The sequence below is a fragment of the Thunnus albacares genome, chromosome 16, assembly GCF_914725855.1.
Source record: "Thunnus albacares chromosome 16, fThuAlb1.1, whole genome shotgun sequence".
NCBI classification, from domain to species: domain Eukaryota; kingdom Metazoa; phylum Chordata; class Actinopteri; order Scombriformes; family Scombridae; genus Thunnus; species Thunnus albacares.
Window position 1 is genome coordinate 4,260,435 of NC_058121.1, and position 21,403 is coordinate 4,281,837.

At 39.3% G+C, this 21,403-nt stretch overlaps 2 protein-coding genes across 2 annotated transcripts; one reads left to right on the plus strand and one right to left on the minus strand.

Annotated features, from left to right (window-relative positions):
• Positions 1-1,578: 1,578 nt before the first annotated feature.
• ppil4 (peptidylprolyl isomerase (cyclophilin)-like 4) lies at positions 1,579-15,182 on the minus strand. The gene is made up of 13 exons (XM_044376815.1): positions 15,072-15,182; positions 14,687-14,754; positions 11,641-11,705; positions 11,438-11,555; positions 10,912-11,054; positions 10,673-10,769; positions 10,355-10,471; positions 10,140-10,264; positions 9,959-10,025; positions 7,514-7,625; positions 5,679-5,775; positions 5,364-5,496; positions 1,579-2,036 (listed from the first exon to the last, which is right to left on the minus strand). Exons 1-13 carry the CDS (start codon positions 15,139-15,141, stop codon positions 1,824-1,826), a joined length of 1,425 nt encoding a protein of 474 aa, XP_044232750.1. The 5' UTR covers positions 15,142-15,182; the 3' UTR covers positions 1,579-1,823.
• Positions 15,183-15,191: 9 nt separating this feature from the next.
• Positions 15,192-21,150, plus strand: ginm1 (glycoprotein integral membrane 1). The gene is made up of 8 exons (XM_044376816.1): positions 15,192-15,356; positions 15,540-15,605; positions 15,708-15,807; positions 16,245-16,399; positions 16,577-16,736; positions 16,837-17,066; positions 18,352-18,515; positions 18,623-21,150. Exons 1-8 carry the CDS (start codon positions 15,273-15,275, stop codon positions 18,726-18,728), a joined length of 1,065 nt encoding a protein of 354 aa, XP_044232751.1. The 5' UTR covers positions 15,192-15,272; the 3' UTR covers positions 18,729-21,150.
• The last annotated feature ends 253 nt before the right edge of the window (positions 21,151-21,403 follow it).

The window sequence follows — 21,403 nt, forward strand, 5'->3', positions numbered from 1 at the left end:
ATTATGTATTTTCGGGAAATTCAAAACATTGCGTGGTGATTATTTCTTAAGAATGACATTCATTCAAAGGACAAAGGATGTGTGTGTGTGTTTGTGTAACAGTTTACTGTTCTATCTTATATCTGCAGTACTATATGAACTGATAAAGACTTTTTTAAAGCCTGTTCGTCCCGGACAAAAGTTGACTCATCTCTTGCAATAATCAATCTGCTACTAACTGGGATGATTAGGTGATTCTCAATTCCTCTATCTTGACTATCTACTGAGCAGCATTGTACATTGCTCTGGATAAGAGTGTCCTAGATGTCATGAACAGAAATGTTACTTAACCACTTACAGGAATAGTTCAACATTTTGGGAACTATGCTTAGTTGTTTTCTTGCTAACAGTTCAGATCAATACCACTCTCTTGTTTGTACAGTAAATGTGAAGCTAAGTGCAGGCTGTTAGCTTAGCTTAGCATAAAAACTGTGAACAGGCGGAAACAGCTAGCTTGGCACTGTCTGAAGGTAACAAATCTGCCTTTTAAAGCTCATTTTATCTCATTTGTCTCATCTATACAAAAACTGAAGTGTAAAAGCAACAGTTTGTGGTTAAGTGTTGGACTATTCTGTTGCCCAATGCAGTGCCTTAATGGAGTCTCCACCGGCTGCCCGGCAACCTCACAGTAAAGCTAGGACTCCAAACTAAAACAGATTGTGAGTTTTAGAGGTGTTAGTAGGTGGATTTTGTTATCTTTGGCCAAGCTAGCTGTTTCCCCCTGCTTCCAGTCTTTATGCTAAGCTAAGCTACAGCTTCTAGCAGTAGCCTCATATTTTCTGTACAGAAACAAGAGTAGCATCAGTCTTCTCATCTACCTTTTGGCAAGAAATAAAATAAAAGAGTTTCCCCAAAAATGTCTATTCCTTTATACTTTTAGTCACATATTTCCATTTTATAAACTCAAAAGCAACATTTTTAACAGATTGATGTCACATACATCATTCAGATCTGTTTCAGAGGCATCAGAACAAATGCTAAGTTGAAAATGTCTTGTTACACATTTCTCTAACTAGTATCTTGCACATCTTTGGAATTGGACTCGAATTCAAACAAACATGAGTGTGTAACAATTGATCTGCCAAACTTCTTTACATTTAGTGAGACAGCACTTTCCCCCACTAACTGAAGTTCAAAGATCATAGTTTTAAAAATTAAAAAAAAAAAATACTATTTTATTTTATCACCTCATACCTAAAACATTCCTGATCCATTTGGCTTGAACTTGCAGCCTGAGACATGTTAGCTTTGAGTTTGTGTGGTGAGATGTTAAAATATCACCACAGCTGGTTCAGGTGGGTGGAGGGAGACACCAGTGAATTCCCTCAGTACTGTGGAGACACACTCCACCCAGCATTTTTCCATTCGCATTTCAAGAATGTAAAAAAAAAAAACCCCAACTGTAAAAAAAAAACCACACAACTAGCTCAAAGATATTAATCATCAACCTCTTTTGTTCTAAATTAGGCAGTGTGAGATAAGGAGAAGTATGTATTTGTGGAATTCAAGTGAAATAAGAGAAAAATGATAAAACAACTGTCACATTATGATGGAATTTTTTAATACACATATAAAACAGAATTTTTTAAACCATTTTTGTTCTTCAAGACAAAGGGACAAGGACCTGATAAAGAACTGAATTATTTCTAAAAGTCAAGGTCAAGCAATCTTAAAAGGAAGCCAGTAGTGAATATTTTAGATAACATTAATTCATGCTGAACACAGTTCAGGAGCTCCGGTCACAGAAAGATAAAGTTCAGGTGAACCTTCTTCCCTGCTCTCCCTCATCTGTATCTATTCCTCTCTTTGTCCTTGGACTTCTTGGGGGAGCGACTGCGGCTCCTGTCCTTGTGGCTGTGGCCTTTGTCGCGTCCCTCTTTCCCATGTTTGAAACGGGACTTGTTGTGCTTGTGATCCCGGTCTCTGGAGCGGGAACGTGAGCGGGATCGAGAGCGCTGGCGGCCTGTCTTTCTATCTCGCCGGCTCTCCTCACTAACCTGGAAATGTGAGACAAGACAGAGAAAGAATTCAGTTTTAAAATATTTTTTCTTAGCAGGATAAGGACGTCATTTGTTCCCACTTTAAAACTGAGTAAATTAACAAACATACTAGAGATTGTTTGAATTGCACCGACGAGGTTAGGTGTGAACAGCGTTTAAATCATTCCTACAGAATCTTTCAACACTGGTGTTTTCACAAGATAACAGGCGTAAGAGATAAATAGAATGAAATGAAACACAAAATAAATATTGATAAGGCAAATATTAAATCAACAGGAGGAACAAGGAAACAGGAACCTAGTACATGATGAAATGGGAGTAGCTTTCTGCTAATGGACTCCCCCTGGATAAGAGTGGCTCTGACAAACCTGTGTATTAATGACTGAGCCAAACTCAGTCAGGCTGCTGATTACAGCTGACAGTAGTTTCATATACACATATCAAAACAAAATTAATAAATTTGACAAGGTATCTTCTGGGGGTATGGGACGAGATGGCACGACAGGTTGACAGAACATGTTAGCTGGTTTTATTTATAACAAGGAAACTCTGAATATCAAAGGTCAATGTAAACAACCATGATAAGACTTTCATCACATTAGGCTGACAGCCAAGTGACTAATTGCATATTGCTATCTTAAAACTTATTTAGATACAGTGATAACTCTGGCAGCGAGCCCACTACTGCAAGGAGAAGACTTGAGCCCTTCTCATATATGGTAGCTGCAACATTTCTAGTTTCAAATATCCTTGTACAGCAGTGGGATTCAGTGTCTTATATACACAGGAATATAATCCATGTTCAGCTCTCACGCAAACTGCCTTCATTATGATTCTGAAACCCATCATGTTTGACTCCTACTCATTTCACTTTAACACCTCCATAAACTGTCAAAGCACTCTGTAGATCATCAATTTCATCAACTAGATTTCACTCTGCTGCATTTTTTGATCATGTGTTGTACATTTAGTAGCCATTGCGACATCGCTGCTGCTGCTGCTGGAGGGACACGTAGCTGATGGTCTGTTGAATGTGATTTTTTTTTTTACTAAAAAGGATTTGGATGCAATTTCATTCTGTCAAAGAGAATGAAAGCAAAATTCTCAGGGAAACGTGTCTTTAAAAATGTGTTCATATTTCTTCTCAAACTTGAAAAGGGCTTTTTCACAATATTTAATTTCCTCTTGTTTAAGAAATGATCATTTCATGTTAAGTACAATTACACTGGTGTCTTGTGAAGGCGGCGCAATGTGTGCATTTATATACTTACATATATATCACACTGTTGCCTAAGTGTCAGCTGATGGAATAAAGTGCTCCTGCTTCTCTTTCAAGTTATCATACTTGTTTACCGTCAATTCGAAATTCCCTCTACAATACTGAAACGGGCGTCGTGGTGGGCTAGAGGTTCACACGCTTTCCATATACAGTGATCACAAAGTCCCCAGTTTGATTCCAGCAAGGGACTTTTGTCGAATGTCATAGCCCCCTCTCTCCCTCCCTCATCTGTTTCCTGCCTACAACTGTAACTTCTAAATATGCTTTTTTGTTTAAACTTTTAAATATTCAATTTTCACTGCTTGTCTGGGTAAATTAACTTAATACAGAGGAAACTGTGTGCGTGCATGTGTGAACATCTACACATGCAGGGACCTGTTCAAAGAAACAGGTTTACTGATACATACTAACAGCTCTTTTTTCCAGGTTAAGAGGGAGTTACCTCACAATAATCCAGGTAATCAGTTACCTCCTCCTTCACATTCAGACCGATTCAGACGGTGTGGTGTTCAGTAGCAGGGTTGAGTGGAGGTGTGGGGGGGTGTGGGCGTGTTTATTGGTGCTCTAGAACGTAAAAGCTGTGAAACGATCAGAAATTAACTTTTTATTGATCTGATTCACCGGCTTTCTCACTACCAGCGCTCCCTCTCTTCATTCACTCGCTAGCTTGCTCGACCACAGCTGCTCTCTCTCTCTCTTTCGCTGGAGCTCTCAGCTCTCTCGCTTTTCTCTCATCTTTTTTTAAAATGAGTCGAGAAGCTGACAGCAAGGTTTCACTTTATTTTTAACGTTATCATATAAAGAGAAATGTCCTCCCCTCCGCCTATTAACATCTTTTTACTCCCTCACGGCAGAGTTTACAGCTCTGATTGGTCTGATCTCCGGCTGTGATTGGCCACCGCAGTGACGTCGGGTTGTGTTTCTCCAAAAGTTGACTCTGGCTCAACTTTCCTGCTGCAGTCCGGTGCGGCGCCGCAGCGGCCAAAACAGCTGCAGCCGAACCGCACTACCTCCATTCAAATGAATGAGAGGACTAGAGTTTTCACCACACCGCCTGATTTGGTCTGAATACGGCCGAACTGGGCTCTAGTGTGTGTGTGTGTGTGTGACCTGGCCGCTGTCAGAGCAACCATAGTTTTACCGAACAAGCTTATATTCCTTATATTAAGTCAGTTTTCAACTAGATTAAAGTCAAATTAATTTGTGACGATGAGATGTTAAAAGTGTAGGTGACTAATCACTTCCCCAATGTAGATTTTTTTTCTGTTTGTTTACTTTAATAGTGTCATGTATGTTTCCTGATTGAAATGCTCTGTCCTTTTGGTAAGTGTTTGATCATAGACGGGGAAAGTCCTAAATAAAGAACACCGTTCCGTCATCGTCATCTGCTATGTGTAATTCACAGGTTGGGTAATCAGCGAGCTCCAGTGAAGAGAAGAGCAATTTGCTGAGTTTTGTGTTGTGTTGAACAGCGCAATGACTGTTACAAGAGAAACCTACAAAAAGTTAAGAAATGCATATTTATATTCTGCACACATTTCAGCCAGGATTCTATGGAGATGTATTGATCTGATTCCACTGCACTATTAACGACAAACACGCAGCAACGACCATTTTCAGACAGAACGTTTTGACAGATTAGTGAAGTCTAAAGAAAGACCAGATTAATGAGGTTTCTGAGGATCAAAAATGATCTGAACGCAATTGAACTATTTTACAAACATTTCCTCAGACAAGCAGAATGTAGGTCACTAACATTCACTTGGCCCTTATCATTTGCATACAATCAAAATGCCCTTATCATGTTGGTGTCTGGGCTTGTTTAAGTCCGAATACACTGGGATTGTTTTTGTTTAAAGTTTTGTGTATTTTCTGATGATTTGCACAGTATTCCTACATGTTGATACTGGAAAAATGTGATTATAGACGAGGTTCCCTGTAGCTTCAAGATAGTACCGACTCAGAGTGAGAGTATTGCAATAGTGTTGTGTTGGCTGAGAGCATTAACAGAGTGAAGGGAATGTGTGGCTACAGAGTGAAAATACCTTGTGCTTTTTGGACTTCCTGCTGTCTTCGTCGTCTGAATAATGATGATGTCTCTTCTCTTTGTGTTTCTTCTCAGAATGCCGACGGCCCGTCGCCTCCTCTTCCTCCTCCAGCAGCAGGTCATACTTGGAACTTTTGGGAAAGTTATGGAAATCTCCAGGAAGTTGAGAAAGTCAATGCTGAAAGGTTTGCCAAATCAAACTGTGAAAAATGCACATGGCCACCATAGTCTGCAATACTGCAGGCTGATATGTTATGACATGAAGTGGAAAAACTGGAAAATGAAATCCCAGCCGGTTAACACACAAGGATACTCTTGTTTAGGCTTCACTTGATCCTTGAGAGTCAGTTTCGATCGGTTCTCCACGTCCTTCTCGTAGGCTTTGAAGTCATCTTTAGTATACTTCCCACCTAGACACAGAAGATCACTGCTTATGATACACAGTTAACTCAAGGTGAGGACATTGGGCCTAATTCACCAATATGTGCATAGTAATGTTCTTACTTTGCGCACAAAATATCTGTGAATGCAAAATTGCCATTGGATTCATAAGATGTGTGAACCGACCAATTCTGTTCTTACCACTGTGCATGTTAGTGAATCAGAGTCATACTGAATTGCTAGCCGTGTGCCCACTATTGGTAATTAACATACTACCACGCTCTCATTTCTCTATATATGGAAAGCTCTGTTGGAGCAGAGAGCTGTCACTCTCTAGAAACACTTTACTGCTAGTAAAATGCAAACAATAGTCTCAGAAGTAGAAGCCAGAAAAGACAGATTTGGCTGGTGAACATGTCATTGGCACAACCGTTTGGAGCCTGACTGTGAATCCTGTAAACAGCCTGCAGACCTGTTGCACCACTAACACGCAGTACTTCTGTAACAAAATAAAAAGTTGGTAAATGAATCTCTACTTCTGTGCCAGGTGACAACAGTATTTTGTTTCCTTCCTTGTATCACTACTGAACTATCAGGTTGTGAGGACACTGAACAGACTGCTGCTTAACCAGCTGCATATATCACAGCCACATGTGATGCTGTCATATTACGATATGGAAATTCTGATATTTAAGAAATTGTCATCTAAAAGGTGGGAACAGGACCAATATATTCGTAATTTCATTACATTTATGACGATGATTTATGATTATAACATCTTAGCAATTAATTTTATAATAAGTAAATAAATGCTGTGTCTCAAATCGCATACTTCAGTACTTAACATTTTGAGTGCATGATTGCGTTCACACTGAGAAGTATGGGAAATGCAGTGCACTGTGAGTACCCGGATGGTGCACTCAAAACAGTCAAAAAGTTGAGTGTGGAACTATGGACACTCCTCGCCCTCAATGGTCGCCATCTTGGCTACGTAGCGTAAGGGGAGGGACCACTTTTCAAACTGGAAATGGCGGTCGGGTACGTTGTAACTACGGTGAACATCGACACATTATACAAATGTAAGTTATACATGTGTTGTTGTTTTTTTTAGCACTAAGCACCACTATACTGTTGTTGGATATAAAAGCCATCAGTATGTTTTTTGGGTTAATTTAGCAGTCTGTAATGATTTGGTAACGCAAATGCTAACGCTAGCTAATGCTAATTTGCGATGGTCATTTCTGGTAAGTGCACAACGGTTGTGTTTGATTTGAGACAACACTACCCTGTAGAAAATTCCCGCACTATGCCAGTAATACATAGTGTACACAATGTACTACATGACAGTGTACTAACAGATGTGATTTGAGACACAGCTAAATTGTATATTATTAGCAATTCCACACTTTTAAATGTTGTATATTTAGGCCCAATCATTTTTTTATTTGTGGTTCTAATATATTGTTTACAATGAATAAATATTGACTATATCATTTTTAAGACCGTGGGACGTTTAAGAGTTGTGTGTATGCATGATCTGAGGCAGTTCTAAATTTGTTCTCAGAGTAAGAACAAATTCAGGTAAGAACATATTGCTGAATCCTGGATTTGTGTTTATAATGTTCACATGCATAGTTTGTGAATGGGGCCCAATGACACATGAATGAATATAGAAACTAGGATTACATCTGCATGAACTGTTAACCCATCAAAACCAAAAGAGAAATATTTAAAGCATGTAAACCACACAGGCATCAGTGGGAGTACCTTTCCCTTTCCATTTGATCTTAGCGACTGACTGGCTGAAGTCTACGTGAATACGTCGATCATCAATGAGCACGTTGTCCATTTTGAAGTAGGCTTTTTCACAATCCTCTTGCTGTCAAGACAGAAAGCATAAAAGGGGGGTAAGAGAAGAATTAAAACAAGAATATCAGGTTTCATCTACAAAAAGAAAAGTCTTTTTCTATTATGCAATAAGCTGATGAAATTCATAAACCAATAAAACTTATAAGGAAACATCTAAATAACAGCAAACTTTCTGCAAATCATTAACTGGAAGGAAACAGAATGACAGAATGAAGCACTTCAGAAAAACATCCTTCCTTTTATATCTGCTATCAGATATCTAAGAACAAGCAAGGCCTTCACCAACTGTGTTCATAGAGGAAATGTTTGATGTTTGATGTGAAGTGTCAAACCACCGCTTCAACCAGATGCACAGAGTCTCAACACACTGAAGAAAGGCAGCCTCTTTGTCCGATCTGACACTGTCTGCCATTGACCAGCATGCACCAGGAGACCTATATGTATAAAATACTCTCCTGCTCTTCATATGAAAAAGCCCTCGGCTGCTATACATCTTTAATATTCATAATTACAGCAGTTTTGACTAATCTACAAGTACAATTCATTACATTTCAACAAATGACTTTATTACATTGTGGGGTGTCTCCATCAGATTTCTGGGTGAAAACACATTTTTACCTACAGCAAACCACCTAACGCCCTCTTATGGTTTAAACATTCACTGCAGCGCCCCATGTTCAACACTACGATACTACAGCTGTGACCCATTTCAGGAGTTGCCTCCCTCTGTGGATGCATCCCTGAATGGTGTTCAGATCATTGATGTCCAGCAGGCATAACCTACAGAGGATTCTCCCTCCTTAACAAAACTAACGGTGCATTTGTTGTGTCTCAACTTGTAAAGTTTACCACAAGGAAGTTGCCCTTAAACAGCTGAAAAAGTGGTAAATATGAGTCATGAATGAGGCTAATTTCACAACACTTATGTTTACAAATTTGGAGGTGTTACTTCCACAATGGACAGTCGATGCATCAGGTTTTCCGTAAATGTAGTATTTCTATATAACCCTGACTTCTCTATCATAAAATGTGTAAATTTCTAACCTTATTGATGTCACGATGAGAGCAAACAGTGGAGTTTATGGCTGTTTTCCATTATTCTGATTCTGCAGGGGGGGGTTTTCCCCATCAGTCCAGTTTGCTAGACATACTGTATATTTACAAGAGCCTGATGAGCACCTGAATGCAAAACCCTGTTAAATATTATTCAGTCATCTTTCTGGACCTCTGAAGAACCACTTTTAATGCACTATTTAACATGTTGTTGGTTTGTGGTAGAGTGAGGACCAGTTATCCAAAGTCTGTTTGCTGTTTGGAGGAGCAGTGTTTCCTCTGTGCTTGTAGATAACATTAAGGCTAAATTACAATCTTTATTTTAATTTAGCAGCACCACAGCTAAATGAATACAGAGGAAACACTGGAGGAGTCTTGACAACATGTCTTGTTGACCCTTGATAACATCTATGGTCTTGAACTGGAAACCTAGAAGGAAGTGTTCAACTGAACTGGGATGCCAGCCAGGCTTTTGATTAATTGCTTTTTTCATTTATGTGACATAAAGCCTTTTTGTTTACATTCGTGGCTGCTCCTTTGTGTGTATCTAAAGGATTAAAATTTTTATCTAGCAGGGGCCAATCGAGGCAGAATCATTGTTGGCTGGCACCTGATTATTTTTCTTGAGAATTTTATTTGAAGTTCTTTATTTGCACTTGAAAAACATGTTGATACCCAATAAGGAAACTACAGTTTTAATATTAAGATCCCTGCAGATATAAGCTCTTAAATTTTCTTTGTGCCATTATTGTTGTGGTTTGTTCAGTCTGTTGTTGACCCTCCTTCATATACACATCCTGATACTAATAATGAACTCATGACATTTAAAACTGACGCATAGTGTTATTTCTGAGGAAGTGCACACACCCTACAGGCACACAAACACACACTTAACACCTTTATAAAACGCTGCCGTTTTCATGTAGGGCGTGAATAATATTTCTCAACTCTGTCTAAATATATTAACATAACACCCTCGTTTCTATAAATACAGCTATTCAAAACTTTCCTTTTCGTAAACAATACATCTGCAATACATCATCAAAGGTATATTTACATATTGGATGTCTATGCAATACAGGTTATGAACTCCTTTTTAAGGTCATGCTATCTTGTATATTGCACATAATTCACTGTAACCACATCCATGTGAGTGTATGTATGTGTGTATGTGATAATTTTGCTTTTTGTTTCTTTAAAGTTAAAACAAATGAAAAAAAAAAACACATCCACAAGACCCAACACATACAGTAGATATGTAATGTTTAAAAACACACATAAGATGCTCACCTTATCAAACTCAATAAAAGCATAACAGAGGGAATCTCCAGTTTTCCAGTCTCTGATGATCTCACAGCTACACAGAACAGAGGAAACATGAGGAATAATTAGCAAGCCAGTTCAAAAGACGATACGGAGCTGAAGTATGGTGTCAAGCATGTTATATGTAGAAACTACAGCTCAGTGTCACCTTTTTATGGTCCCGAAGCGGGAAAAGATGATTTCCAGGTCCTCGTCTGTGGTCACCGGGTTCAGTTTGCACACAAACAGCACGTTCTCCGGAGGCTTAACGTCTGCGTCGGGGAGGTCACCCACCTGGAGGAATGTTAGACAGAGTGTGTATAGATGCTGCAGGCTGCATCTTTGGTATCTTCAACAGAAGTCTGAGAGCAGTTCTTCTCTCACCATCTCCAGCAGGATGGCCTGAGTCTTGGCCTCTTTCTCCTTCAGCCTCTCCTCCAGCTCCTCAGCTCCCTTCCCATCTGTATCGTCTATTACTTCATCCGCTCCGATCCGGCCGCTCTGCGCACCCGTCACAGAAACAGCTGTGGTTAGTTAAGCTGTATATGCTGTGTTTACGTTTATTATGTACAGTTTTCATCTTTACTTGCACCATCTTGCTTTGAATGTCTGTTTTTTGGGTCATCTGAGGTGACTTTTCTGGTTTTGTATTTTTTTGTGTAAGGCTTTTCTTAAGGAATAAAACAGAGACGCTGCACTCACATCCAGCTGCTCTTTGGTGGGCTCGGGGGATCGATCTGGCACTGGCAGATCAGGAGGATCATCATATGGGTCTTCCAGGATCACTGTGTGGTTTATCCTGCAAGCAAAACAACATTTACATCTCTCTCTGTTGTAAAACTTTATGCTCTGAGGTTTTTCTGAGAAATATTACGCAACATTAAATGAAGGCACACCAATTAGGTCACATTTAATGCAAAGTGTATTTGGTCAACACTCACCTGATATCCTGAAATGGAACAAAGTCCTTGTCAACAAAGGTCTCATTGATTTTGGCCAACACGTCCATGCCTTCTGTCACTTCTCCAAACACGGTGTGGACTCCATCCAGGTAATCAAGGTTCTCGCCAGCTGTAATAAGGAACTAAAGACAAGAATGATAGCAGATTTAGATTTATTATATAATGTGATACATCCTGCAGGCAAAGCTTCATCTGTTAACATGGTTTGTCCTTTTCAAAGAAAAGGAAGAACACTGCACACCATTTGTCACAATAAAAACAGTGATTAGTAAGAACAGACAGAGAACGCACGCAGTCTGATAAAAAGTCAATTAATGTAAAATATACACATTTTTTATAGTGGACAAATGCATGACATTGCTTTTGGTTTCTTCAGCTGATTCATATAAAGATTATATGTTATTTCTGATTTGGCTGATGAAGAGCGGGGGAAAAAGAGAGGGAGAGAGAGAGACCTTTTCTGCAACTGCGGGTAAAACATCAGTGTAACGCTCATCTTACTCACCTGAGAACCATGCTGGTCGCTCCCATTGTTCACCATAGATACCGTCCCTTTCTTTCTGTGTTTGATGCGTGGCGTTTTCTCTGCTTCAAAAAAGCGGGCCTGGTCCCCGTATAGTTTGCTAATGACACACGAGACAGAACGTGACGCTGCGATCAACTTGTGATGTCAAGAAAAGTCAGCAGCGGTGATGAAGATGAACTGACCTGTAGATTGACTCTCCACCGCGGCCGGTCCCGGTGGGGTCTCCGGTCTGCATGATGAAGTCTCTCTGAAGAGGAGACAACACAGTCAAAGTGGTACAAAGTCAACACAGCGTCCAACCTTGAAGCTGGATAGATACACAGTTTCTTCACCAGAGGCTTAAAGCACAGAGTATAAACCTTATAAATCAGAAAGCACTGTCTGCTACTGTATTTACTTAACTCACTAATGCAGTTCAGAAAATAAAAGGTCTTTTAAGATATGCTGGGACAGTTTAGATATGAGGACTCTGGACAGGAATTTTGTCACAATATGATTATGTGGAAACGATGTCGTTATGTCCCTGCCGTTACACAAGAGACTTTTCACAAAAAATTCAAAAGACATTTTTAAGGAAAATTACATTAAGCACATTTAGACACTCATGAGGTCAATGTAACGTCTGCACCGGTCAAATGTAATTACCTTTGCAGGCTTGAGTCCTTGTTTGGCTGCACAACAGCTAAACTGTGATAATGACTACTGTGCTTAAATGGTTGCGCAGTTTAAGAAAAGCTTTTGAGATTCCACTGAATGAAACTCATTTCCATTATATTATATATATGTAAATTGTAAAGGGTGCACTCTGTCATAAAAGTGGGGTGAACAAGAGCTCTGATAGAACAGGTTGTGAGGCAGGCCTCGTTTGCTTTTGCAAATTTTCTAACTAAAACAAATTTATCTTCATGGGAAGCTGTGGCGTTCGAGGCCCAGGACATCTGAACGCTTGTCCTCACGAAAAGAGTCTGATATTTGTCGCCCTCGTCAGGCAAGTTAAGATGAGTTTGTGACGAGTTCCATTCATGATTTTCATAACGCTGCTACAATGACATGATAGTAAAACAGTCAATGCTTTGACAATGTGTACCACCACAATATGTCTTCTTCCAAAACCTGGGAAAGACCATCAGCTAATAAGCAATTTCCGACCTTTAAGTCTCCTAAACAACAATTATAAAGCATTTGCCAAAGTCCTTGCCCTCCCTCTGGAGAACGTTATTTCATCTCTCGTGAATCTGGACCAGGTGGGATTTGTAGCTGGGTTTCAGTCAGCTAATAACATGAGGAGGCTGCTCCAGGTAATGTTCAGTGACAGCTCTCTCCAGCATCCAGCAATCGCAATATCGCTGGACACCGAGAAAACCTTTGACAGGATTGAATGGACATATTTATTTAATATTTTATCAAAATTCAGTTTTGGTCCTCAATCTCAATGGGTGATCAGTTCAAAATTAATTTATACAATAATGATATTCTATTGACTTTATCTGATCCACTTACCTCTATACCCAAGGGGTTAGATATAATCAAATCATTTAGCTTTTTTTCAGAATATATAATGAAAAAGGATTAAAAGTGAAGCCATCCAGCTAATTTTCTTTTTACGTGTTCTATTCATTTAGGTTCTGCCCCTTTTGAAAGAAATGAAATACTTGAATCCAATGGTCCAGGTTTACTAGGAACCCTTAGAGATGATTGGAAAGATGGACAACTATAGCTTTATCTTTGTGGGGAAGGGTATATATATATATGAAAAATAATGTCCTCCCAAGATTGGTTTGCATCATATCCTCCATTCCCCTTCAAATCCCTCAATATTGGTTTAAAGAAATTCACACTACATTTACTCAATTTCTATGGAAAGATAAAAACCTAGAATAAATCAGAAGTTGTCTGTGCTGAGGAGTAAAGGTGGATTGGGTGTGCCTGACTTGTACCTCTATTACCTTTCATACAACACCAGATTCCCCATTGAATGAGGTTATGGAGAGTACAACTTCAATAGCAAACTGGGATTGGCTGGAGGGACAGATAATCACAAAGCAGAACAAATCTATTTCTCTAGCGTCATTATGATATTGTCCCAAACCTATTAAAAGGTTGAATCCATTAATACAATTCTCCATCAGAGTGGTTAAAATGATATATGAGTTTAAGTACCATTCTCTTCCTTCATGCCCACTATGGAAAAATCTGCTCTTTTCAGCAGATGGTAACCTGATGATCAACATACCTATACAAGGTCATAACATACATCAGATAAGTCAAATTGTGAAGGACAATATCATAATGCGATTTTCAGGAATAATAACAAAATTCAATCTGAGTGAATCCTCTTTTCTCTCTTATTTGCATTTAAAAGCTATTATCATGAAAATAACCTCAGAATATATATATATATATATATAGGTTGCCATGAACATCTGGCATAACAACCTAAAATAAACTTGCAAATGAGGGGAATGATTTCAAGCATACATAAGCTTCTTCTCATTTCCTCCCCTAGTAGCAATATTGAGACAAAGAAAAGATGGGAGCTTGAGCATCTCATTCACGCACTTAAGTGGGACAGAATTTGGAGGAACTCAGTATCACTGTCCGAATGTGTAAGATTTAGGATAATACAATTGAAAATGCTGCACAGAGCATCACCCCCTCTAGACTTAAAGAGATGGATCAAACCCTCTCAGACTTATGCTGGCATGGTTGTGGGGATGTGGGCACCCTTGTGCACTCTATGGCCAATTGTTTTAACTTAAATAAATGGTTGGAGGACTTTCTGAACCTAATAGGCATGGAAAAAGCCGCATCATCCCTGTTATATCTGGATAGGGGAGGGAATGGCATATGGGACACAATAAGGTCACTCCTGGACTCAAAACATCTTGCTCTCTTCTCTTTGTAATTTCACAAAGTCATTGTTGGACTCATGATATTTACTCAATCTTGTTAGTTCAGAATATTTATGTGTTGGAGCAAAGCATGTGTTGATCTAAGATCATGTGCATGCATGTGTTCCTATGGTCACACTATGTTAAATAGAAACACATGCGTAAAATAATTGAACATTGTAAGCCTCCCCCTCCCTCCCTCCACTGGTTTGTCTTGTCTGTGCAGCAGCCATGTCCTTGTATTGTCATGCTGTTTTTATGTATGTTTGTCTGCCATGGCAAAATTATAATAAAATCTAAATGGGGAAAAATAACTACAGAGACAGTTTTGTTTTACCTGAACATTGTGGATGAGGCAGTAGTTGTAGTATTTTATCTTGCATAGTTTCAGAAAGTTTAGGCAAGCTGCAAAGAAAGCACACAGAGGTTAATGTTACACCGATAGTCGTTATGTTTGTCCAAAGTCTTCACCCTTAGCGTATATATTAGCATTAAGAAATTAAAGCTAAATTTGTGTGTGTGTGTTGATGTTGTTTAACTTCATTAACTGTTAGCTGATATTAAATAACATAAAACGCTAACTTAAGTAACAAGCAAGCTAACAGCTACAGCTAGCAGCTAGTTATTCTGCAATTCCGCTGTGCTTGCCAGGAGCTTTCTCAACTGGCAATCGGTTTAATACCAATCGTTGCTGTTGTGTGAGAATGACTGTATTTTCTTACTTTTAGGCCTTTCTTCAGTAAATAAATCAATCACAATATCGCCCAGCGTCGTTTCAAGGAGCACCGCCATACTGACGTGTGTGATCTCGCGAGAGGAGTGTGATAGGGAAATACCGAACGCGTGCGCAGTTCATATGTCTTACTCAATGTTTCTGTTTTCACTGCCGTGCCGCTGCGCAGCTAAGTCAACACAAAATAAAAATGACAGGGATAACTGTTTGTGTTATATTTCTGCTCTTCGCCTCAGTAACTTACACAGAGTCGACGATTAGGCAGCTGAATACGGTAAGACTCAATACGGCCAATGTCAACGACAACAAATAATGAGCTACAACACTTGATGATGATGCTGATGTTAGCTCAGCGTTAGCTTACTGAGCACCCTGACTGGCACACTTTGTGATTTTAAACCTTACGTCTCGTTGTTCTATTCTATTTACTTTTATTTTCAATTATTAATTCTCATAGGAAAACATCCTAATCAATGTGACAGCAGGGACAGTGGCGGATACACAGGACTCCAATAACTTGCAGGTATACAAGCCAACTTTCTGAGCAGGAGATGTAGAGGTGGGTCTTTCTTCTATGAAATACGTCAAATCCGGCAAGCCTCAACGCTGTTATTTCTCTTTTCAGATCAATTTAAACATATCAGTGGGTGAAGAGCAGGTGCTGGTTAACGACATCCCTGTTGAGCTGTCAGGGGTGACCAGGTTCAACTGTCAAGCACTTCTCTGTGAGTTACTATTATTATTATTATTATTATCCATATATCACAAACCAGTACTAAACCATAAACTATAAGTGCAGCCCTGCTGTCCTTAGAAGCACTGTGAGTAAATTCAGAAATAATGATAAGTGCCCATTACAAGTTAAAGAAGCCTGCTGTGAAGTGATGTCTCCAGATTGTTTATTTAATCTGACCAACATTCAAAACACCAAAAGTGTTCAGTTCACAATAATGTGAAATGAATAGAAGCAGCAAAAGCAGCTTAAATGTTTAATATATGATTGTCATTGAATAAGGTCCTGCTGTTTAAGTCATTTATTAACTAATTAATGGTGTAGGATTTGAAGTTAAATCCTTAAAATGTAAAATATAAACGGTTGGAGAAATGCAATATTTTTTTAAAAAATAAACTCATAAATGTACATTGTTTTATATTTTCTCAGTGGACAGCACCAATGGAAGCAGTGAGTTTGAATCTGGAGACCTGGTATCCACTGTCACCCGGGTGATGGTGAGCCAGAACCGGCTATACAGCGACTCAGAGGAGGTGGTGGCCCTGCAGGTGTTCAGTGAAGTAATAGAGATGGAGGGCAAAAAGGTAAATATGGCCAAAACATGGAGATGTCTTAATCAAACATGACAGATATCCACAATTACTCTGTCACGTGTAGCTTTCTACAAATGCCAATAATCACTAATGTGCAAAATGTGCTTTGGAATGGTGATATTTGGATATGATTTCATACCAGTTTGGATTTGGCTTTGTACTATTTAGGTCCAACAGCCTGATATGTGTGAAGTAAAAATACTGATGAGCCCAGATTTCCAGAAGCTGGCACAGTTTACCAACATCTACCCCATCGGACATAGTGAGATCTTCAGGGTTCCCAGAGAAAACGATGTGGTCGTCACAGATCCACCAAATCCTAGAAAAGGTGCTTTTACATATCCTACTTATTATGATACAGATGTGTATCTACAGCAGTCCAATTAGTGTGTACTCTTTTCTTATTTCTTCTTCATTTTTGAAATCAGCAGAAGAACAGATGATCTCGCAGACAACCAGTCAGTACCCTCTGAAACACACAGAGACCACGCAGGAGGAGATTGCAGCTCCAGGAAAGCTCCCAGAGACCCCCCTGCGTATGGACCCTGATCTGCTGTATGATGTCAAATACGATGATGAATTTGAAGACAGAGAACCGGGCCAGCAGGATCAGATCCAGATGGAGAGCCCACCCAAAGAATTTCTCTCATCTTACTCGGTGAGCAAAATCTGTTGCTAGATCCAAGTGATGACACACTGACTGCGACAGCGTGGTTTAGACATTTCAGGAGAAAAGATTGCCAGTGGGAGGTGTGTGTGGTTGGGTTTTTTCTTTTGTTTTTGTTTTTGTTTTTTTACTGCTGTTGATGGTCTCTTGGAACAAACATGGAAAGGAAATTCTAGTTATTTTTAGGTATGCACTGATACATGAAAAAACACCAGTTCCACAGTTGACAAGATATTGACAGCCAAAAATTATACTGCACCAAAACAACATTGCTTTGACATTGACTATTCATTGACTACACTCATGTATGTAGTATGTGTTGTTTATATATTGTATTTTTATGTACTATGTGTTACAACAGGTAAAAACATACAAAATATCAATTTAAATTGATCACTTATGTAAAAGGTCACCACTATCATTGCATCACAGGGTTACTATTACGGGATTAGCTGTTGGCTCACACAGGGACATAACACAACATTTGATATAATGTTAGGATCACAGACTGTAAAAAATATGGATATAGCCACTGTGACGTCACCCATTGGTTTCTGAAGAGTGGTTTTGAAGCTCAAAGTGGGCGAGTCTGGCTGTCACCGTCTTGGCAGTGCTTGACTCCACCTTACTCCTGGCTAATCCAAAATATGCAAAGAGGTGGCGCTGAGGCGGGCCGAATGAAGCCTGGTTGCTGAAACAAGCCACCTAGCGGCTAGTGACCTGTCACTTAAAGCAGCCATGTCCTTAATTATGCATAACTTTACAGCTTAATAAAATTAGGGAGAATTAGCCATACAGACCTAAACCGTTTTTTGAATCAGGCTGTAAACATGTTTATTTCTGCTGTAAAGTTGGACATTTTAACGTGGAGGACTATAGGGATTGACTCGCTTTTGGAGTCAGCCTCAAGTGGCCTTTCAAGGAACTGCAGTTCCACATTGGCGTCATTTTTCAGCCCTGGAGGTTCCTGCTTGGTTTGGATGAATAATCTTCCAGTGTAGAGACAGTCAGAGTCATTATAGAGAGTCATGGCTTTACTTTGGTATAATTCACTTACAGGAACAATTAGTCACAATTAATTCCTGGATCATTGGGTTAACAGTTAGATCAGCGTGTTTAACTACACTTTCAACCAACACAAAGGGCCAGTTTATTACATTAACAGGTGTTGGCAGTTAGTACATTATTAGCTGCTTCATGCCGGAACATTACAAATGCACATGGAGCGATGTGTGAACAGGAAATGCTCATGTCTCTGTGTCCATCGTCTCCTCAGGCCATGTGTCAGTGGGTGGAGGAAGTGCGGGAACGTCTGAGGCGCTTCTGCTCCGAGTCACTGCCCCTCTTCTTCCTGGTTATGTGGGTGGTGGTGATCGGCGTCGTTGGATCAGCGGTCATCGTCAAAATCTTGGACATGTTCTTCCCAACTTGTGAACACAAGTGAGTTCGTTTCAGTTAGTTTGTTTTCAGTTTTGCTTCTTTTTTTACTGAACATCTGGATTAACTTTTTCTGTTTGTTTGTTTTTTTTTTTCTTCTTTTTTTACAGGCACATTTTTCACATAAATCCTGTCACTCTCATGCCAGAGGATGAGAAGCACACTCTGCTGGAGAACATAGAAATAGAGGCAGAGGAAGAAGAGAAGAAGCCTTGAATGAGGATTGACTTAACCGACTCCCTTCCTGTCAGTTTGTTCTTATTCTTCAACCTTGTTTTATGTTTTCAGCATCAGTTGTCTGGCCCGGTTTTGTTGCTAGCTTATATTCAGATCTATAAACCACTAGGTTTTATCTGCACATCAGTCAGCGCTTCAAGCACATTAGCTGTGGAGCAGGATGTGGTTTTCACTAAAGAAAAAGGCAGCGTGAGTTCATCAAAGTATCTAAGCTCAAGTTTGTTGGGTTAATACAAGTTCATATGAATCCCCCCAAGCGCAGTCACATGATCAAAGTGGAGAAGAAATGAGTGATTCTTAGAGCTGAATCTCAAGTTCATATGACCCGATGTTTGCTGTGCAGGCACTGAGAGATGTCAGATAAGATTTTACTCTTGCAGGTTTCGACAGTCATCAGTGGCTTCACATCTGCGATCAGCTTATAGTGTCCACAGAAAATCAAACTCTTTGCTCCTGTGATTGGTCACATGTTCATACAAAGTATTTGTTATTAAGTCACAAATTACTGTACTTTCCTGCTTGGTGACCAGTTACTTTTTAATAGAAATAACATAGAAGAGAACTTTTCCTTTACCCACTTTGAAAACATGCTGTAGCAACGTGGCTTAATCTTCTAAATTAGTAGCCAAAAAAAAAGTTCCAAAAAGTAATGCAAGAAGCCAGTCTCATATAGATTTATAAGTTTTATCTCAAAGTTTAAAGTTCATTCTTGACCTTGGAAACAGAAGTTGACAAAATAGTCTCACCTTAAGGTCCATTTAGTAGCTATACCTCATTAAGATCATGTGACATTATAGAAAGCTTTGAACTTTGAAACTCAACTTTAAAGCCTCAGGAATTTGAGCATCCACAGTTCCACGACAACTTATGTTGCCACCAAAACCAAGCAACACAGACACAGGCTTAACGAAGCAGAGATGAGTAAATGAGTATGAACAAACTGAGCATTTTTAGGAGCTGCATCCAAGGACTTAGACTCTTTACTCTATATGTAGCAGTTCTGTACAGGTCACACACTTTTTTTCTCTTAAATTGTACCCCGCAGCTGAAAAAACAGAAGAAGAAAACTCTGAGGCAGCATATGCATTATAATGTCTTGATTCAATATTTGTATTTAATATGAGGCTTGTCTGTCATTCTGATGAATACTTAAAGCCATTATATGTGAACAGACTGTCATAGATAGCTCTGTAGGTAATACTGTAATGAATCTGGAAAGTGTCATGAATCTTGTGTCTGCACATTCAGTGAAAATCATCTTCCTCCTGGATCTGAATGTCACTACTGGAAAGAATACCTCCCTTGGAGGCCTTCTGCCCAATATTGAGGTTCATATGTTGATTGTCTTTCCTCACAGTGCCTCACTGACTATTTTTGGAATTCTATCACTAAAAGGGGGTGGGATGGGGTGTTATAATTTATTTTACTTTGATTGATTTCATGTGTGGTTTCCTGTTACTAGTTTTGGAGAATGTAACTGAGGTTGTTCAGACTGTCTATGCACTCTAAACATATAAACTACTGCTATGACTGGAGCGCGTTGTAAAATACAGCGTGTGCACAACACGTGACCACATATTCAATGTGTACATTTTTGTTATTGTTAGGAAAGCAAGCTGCAACTTAAGTTTTGAATCTGTGAGTGAAAACAGGAAGCGAGTCTGCATGGATGTTTCATCTCGGTAGTAAATCCCATCATGATTTTTAGGCTTCCTTAATATCACTCTTAATGTTTCCCCAGGCTGTGTGCGAGGGACCAAGCTGGTAGAAATAAAAGCAGACTGGTCCAAAACAAAAGGGTTTTATGACTCTGAAACTCTGCAAGTGCAAGGAGTGAGAAGTCTTTTCAAAACGGCTTGTGTTATTTCAGACGTTCATTGTTCTGCTTTCTAAAAGAAACACACCCTCATTGCATCGGCCCGTGGACCTCAGAGCAGCTGAAGGTGTGATTTTGTCTCCCGGGGGTTCAGTTAAGCTGCAGAATGCATGATGTACTGCGGTAGCAAAAGGTGCATGTGTAGTTTAGCTAGTGAATGCAGTTTGCTGTTCTATCAGCAAGATATACATTAAAAACTAAGAAAGTGCATGATGACTCAATGGAAACAGCTCAACCTGTACCGGAATCTGTCACAAATTCTAAATTGATAAACTCAATACTACAAAGTGCTGTAGAGGATATGAAATTAGCCTGTAAGGCCAACAGTACGCCTGGCATGAATTCAGATGTGTTGCTGAAGAAAAACACAACAAAAACTGTTTTAATTTGCTTATTGTTTAAATGGTGTTAGACACATGTGCTATTATTTTGAGACATTTGTGTGCATAAATCGTATAAATTACAGCTGGACTGTGTATTTGGGTCTGAAATTCTGCTGATTAAAAGCTTTCCTTATGACCATCAGATATCTGTATTGTCTGATTTTTTGTGGCCATGCTGACTGGAAACACTTGAATCATTGTTTCAAAGATATCTGGTGATCAAGCAGAAATTCAATAACGACAGTTTCTGACATTACACAACAAAACTCCATCGTAGCTCACATTCCTGAGTTTCAGTCTTCAGTGTGTTGTTTGACATCATTTCATTGTAAATTGGCTCAGTTTGAGGGTAAAGCATAAAACACTTTCAGAATGTTTCCACAGCATGTTTTGTG

Coding starts and splice junctions, on each gene's coding strand:
- ppil4 (XM_044376815.1), bottom strand. CDS start 15,141: ATGGCGGTGCTCCTTGAAACGACGCTGGGCGATATTGTGATTGATTTA. Junction 10,026..10,139: donor CGCTTCGGGACCATAAAAAG/GTGACACTGAGC, acceptor TGTTCTGTGTAG/CTGTGAGATCATCAGAGACT. Junction 5,497..5,678: donor CAAGTGAAGCCTAAACAAGA/GTATCCTTGTGT, acceptor CTTTCCCAAAAG/TTCCAAGTATGACCTGCTGC.
- ginm1 (XM_044376816.1), top strand. CDS start 15,273: ATGACAGGGATAACTGTTTGTGTTATATTTCTGCTCTTCGCCTCAGTA. Junction 15,606..15,707: donor AGGACTCCAATAACTTGCAG/GTATACAAGCCA, acceptor TTCTCTTTTCAG/ATCAATTTAAACATATCAGT. Junction 18,516..18,622: donor TTCCCAACTTGTGAACACAA/GTGAGTTCGTTT, acceptor CTTTTTTTACAG/GCACATTTTTCACATAAATC.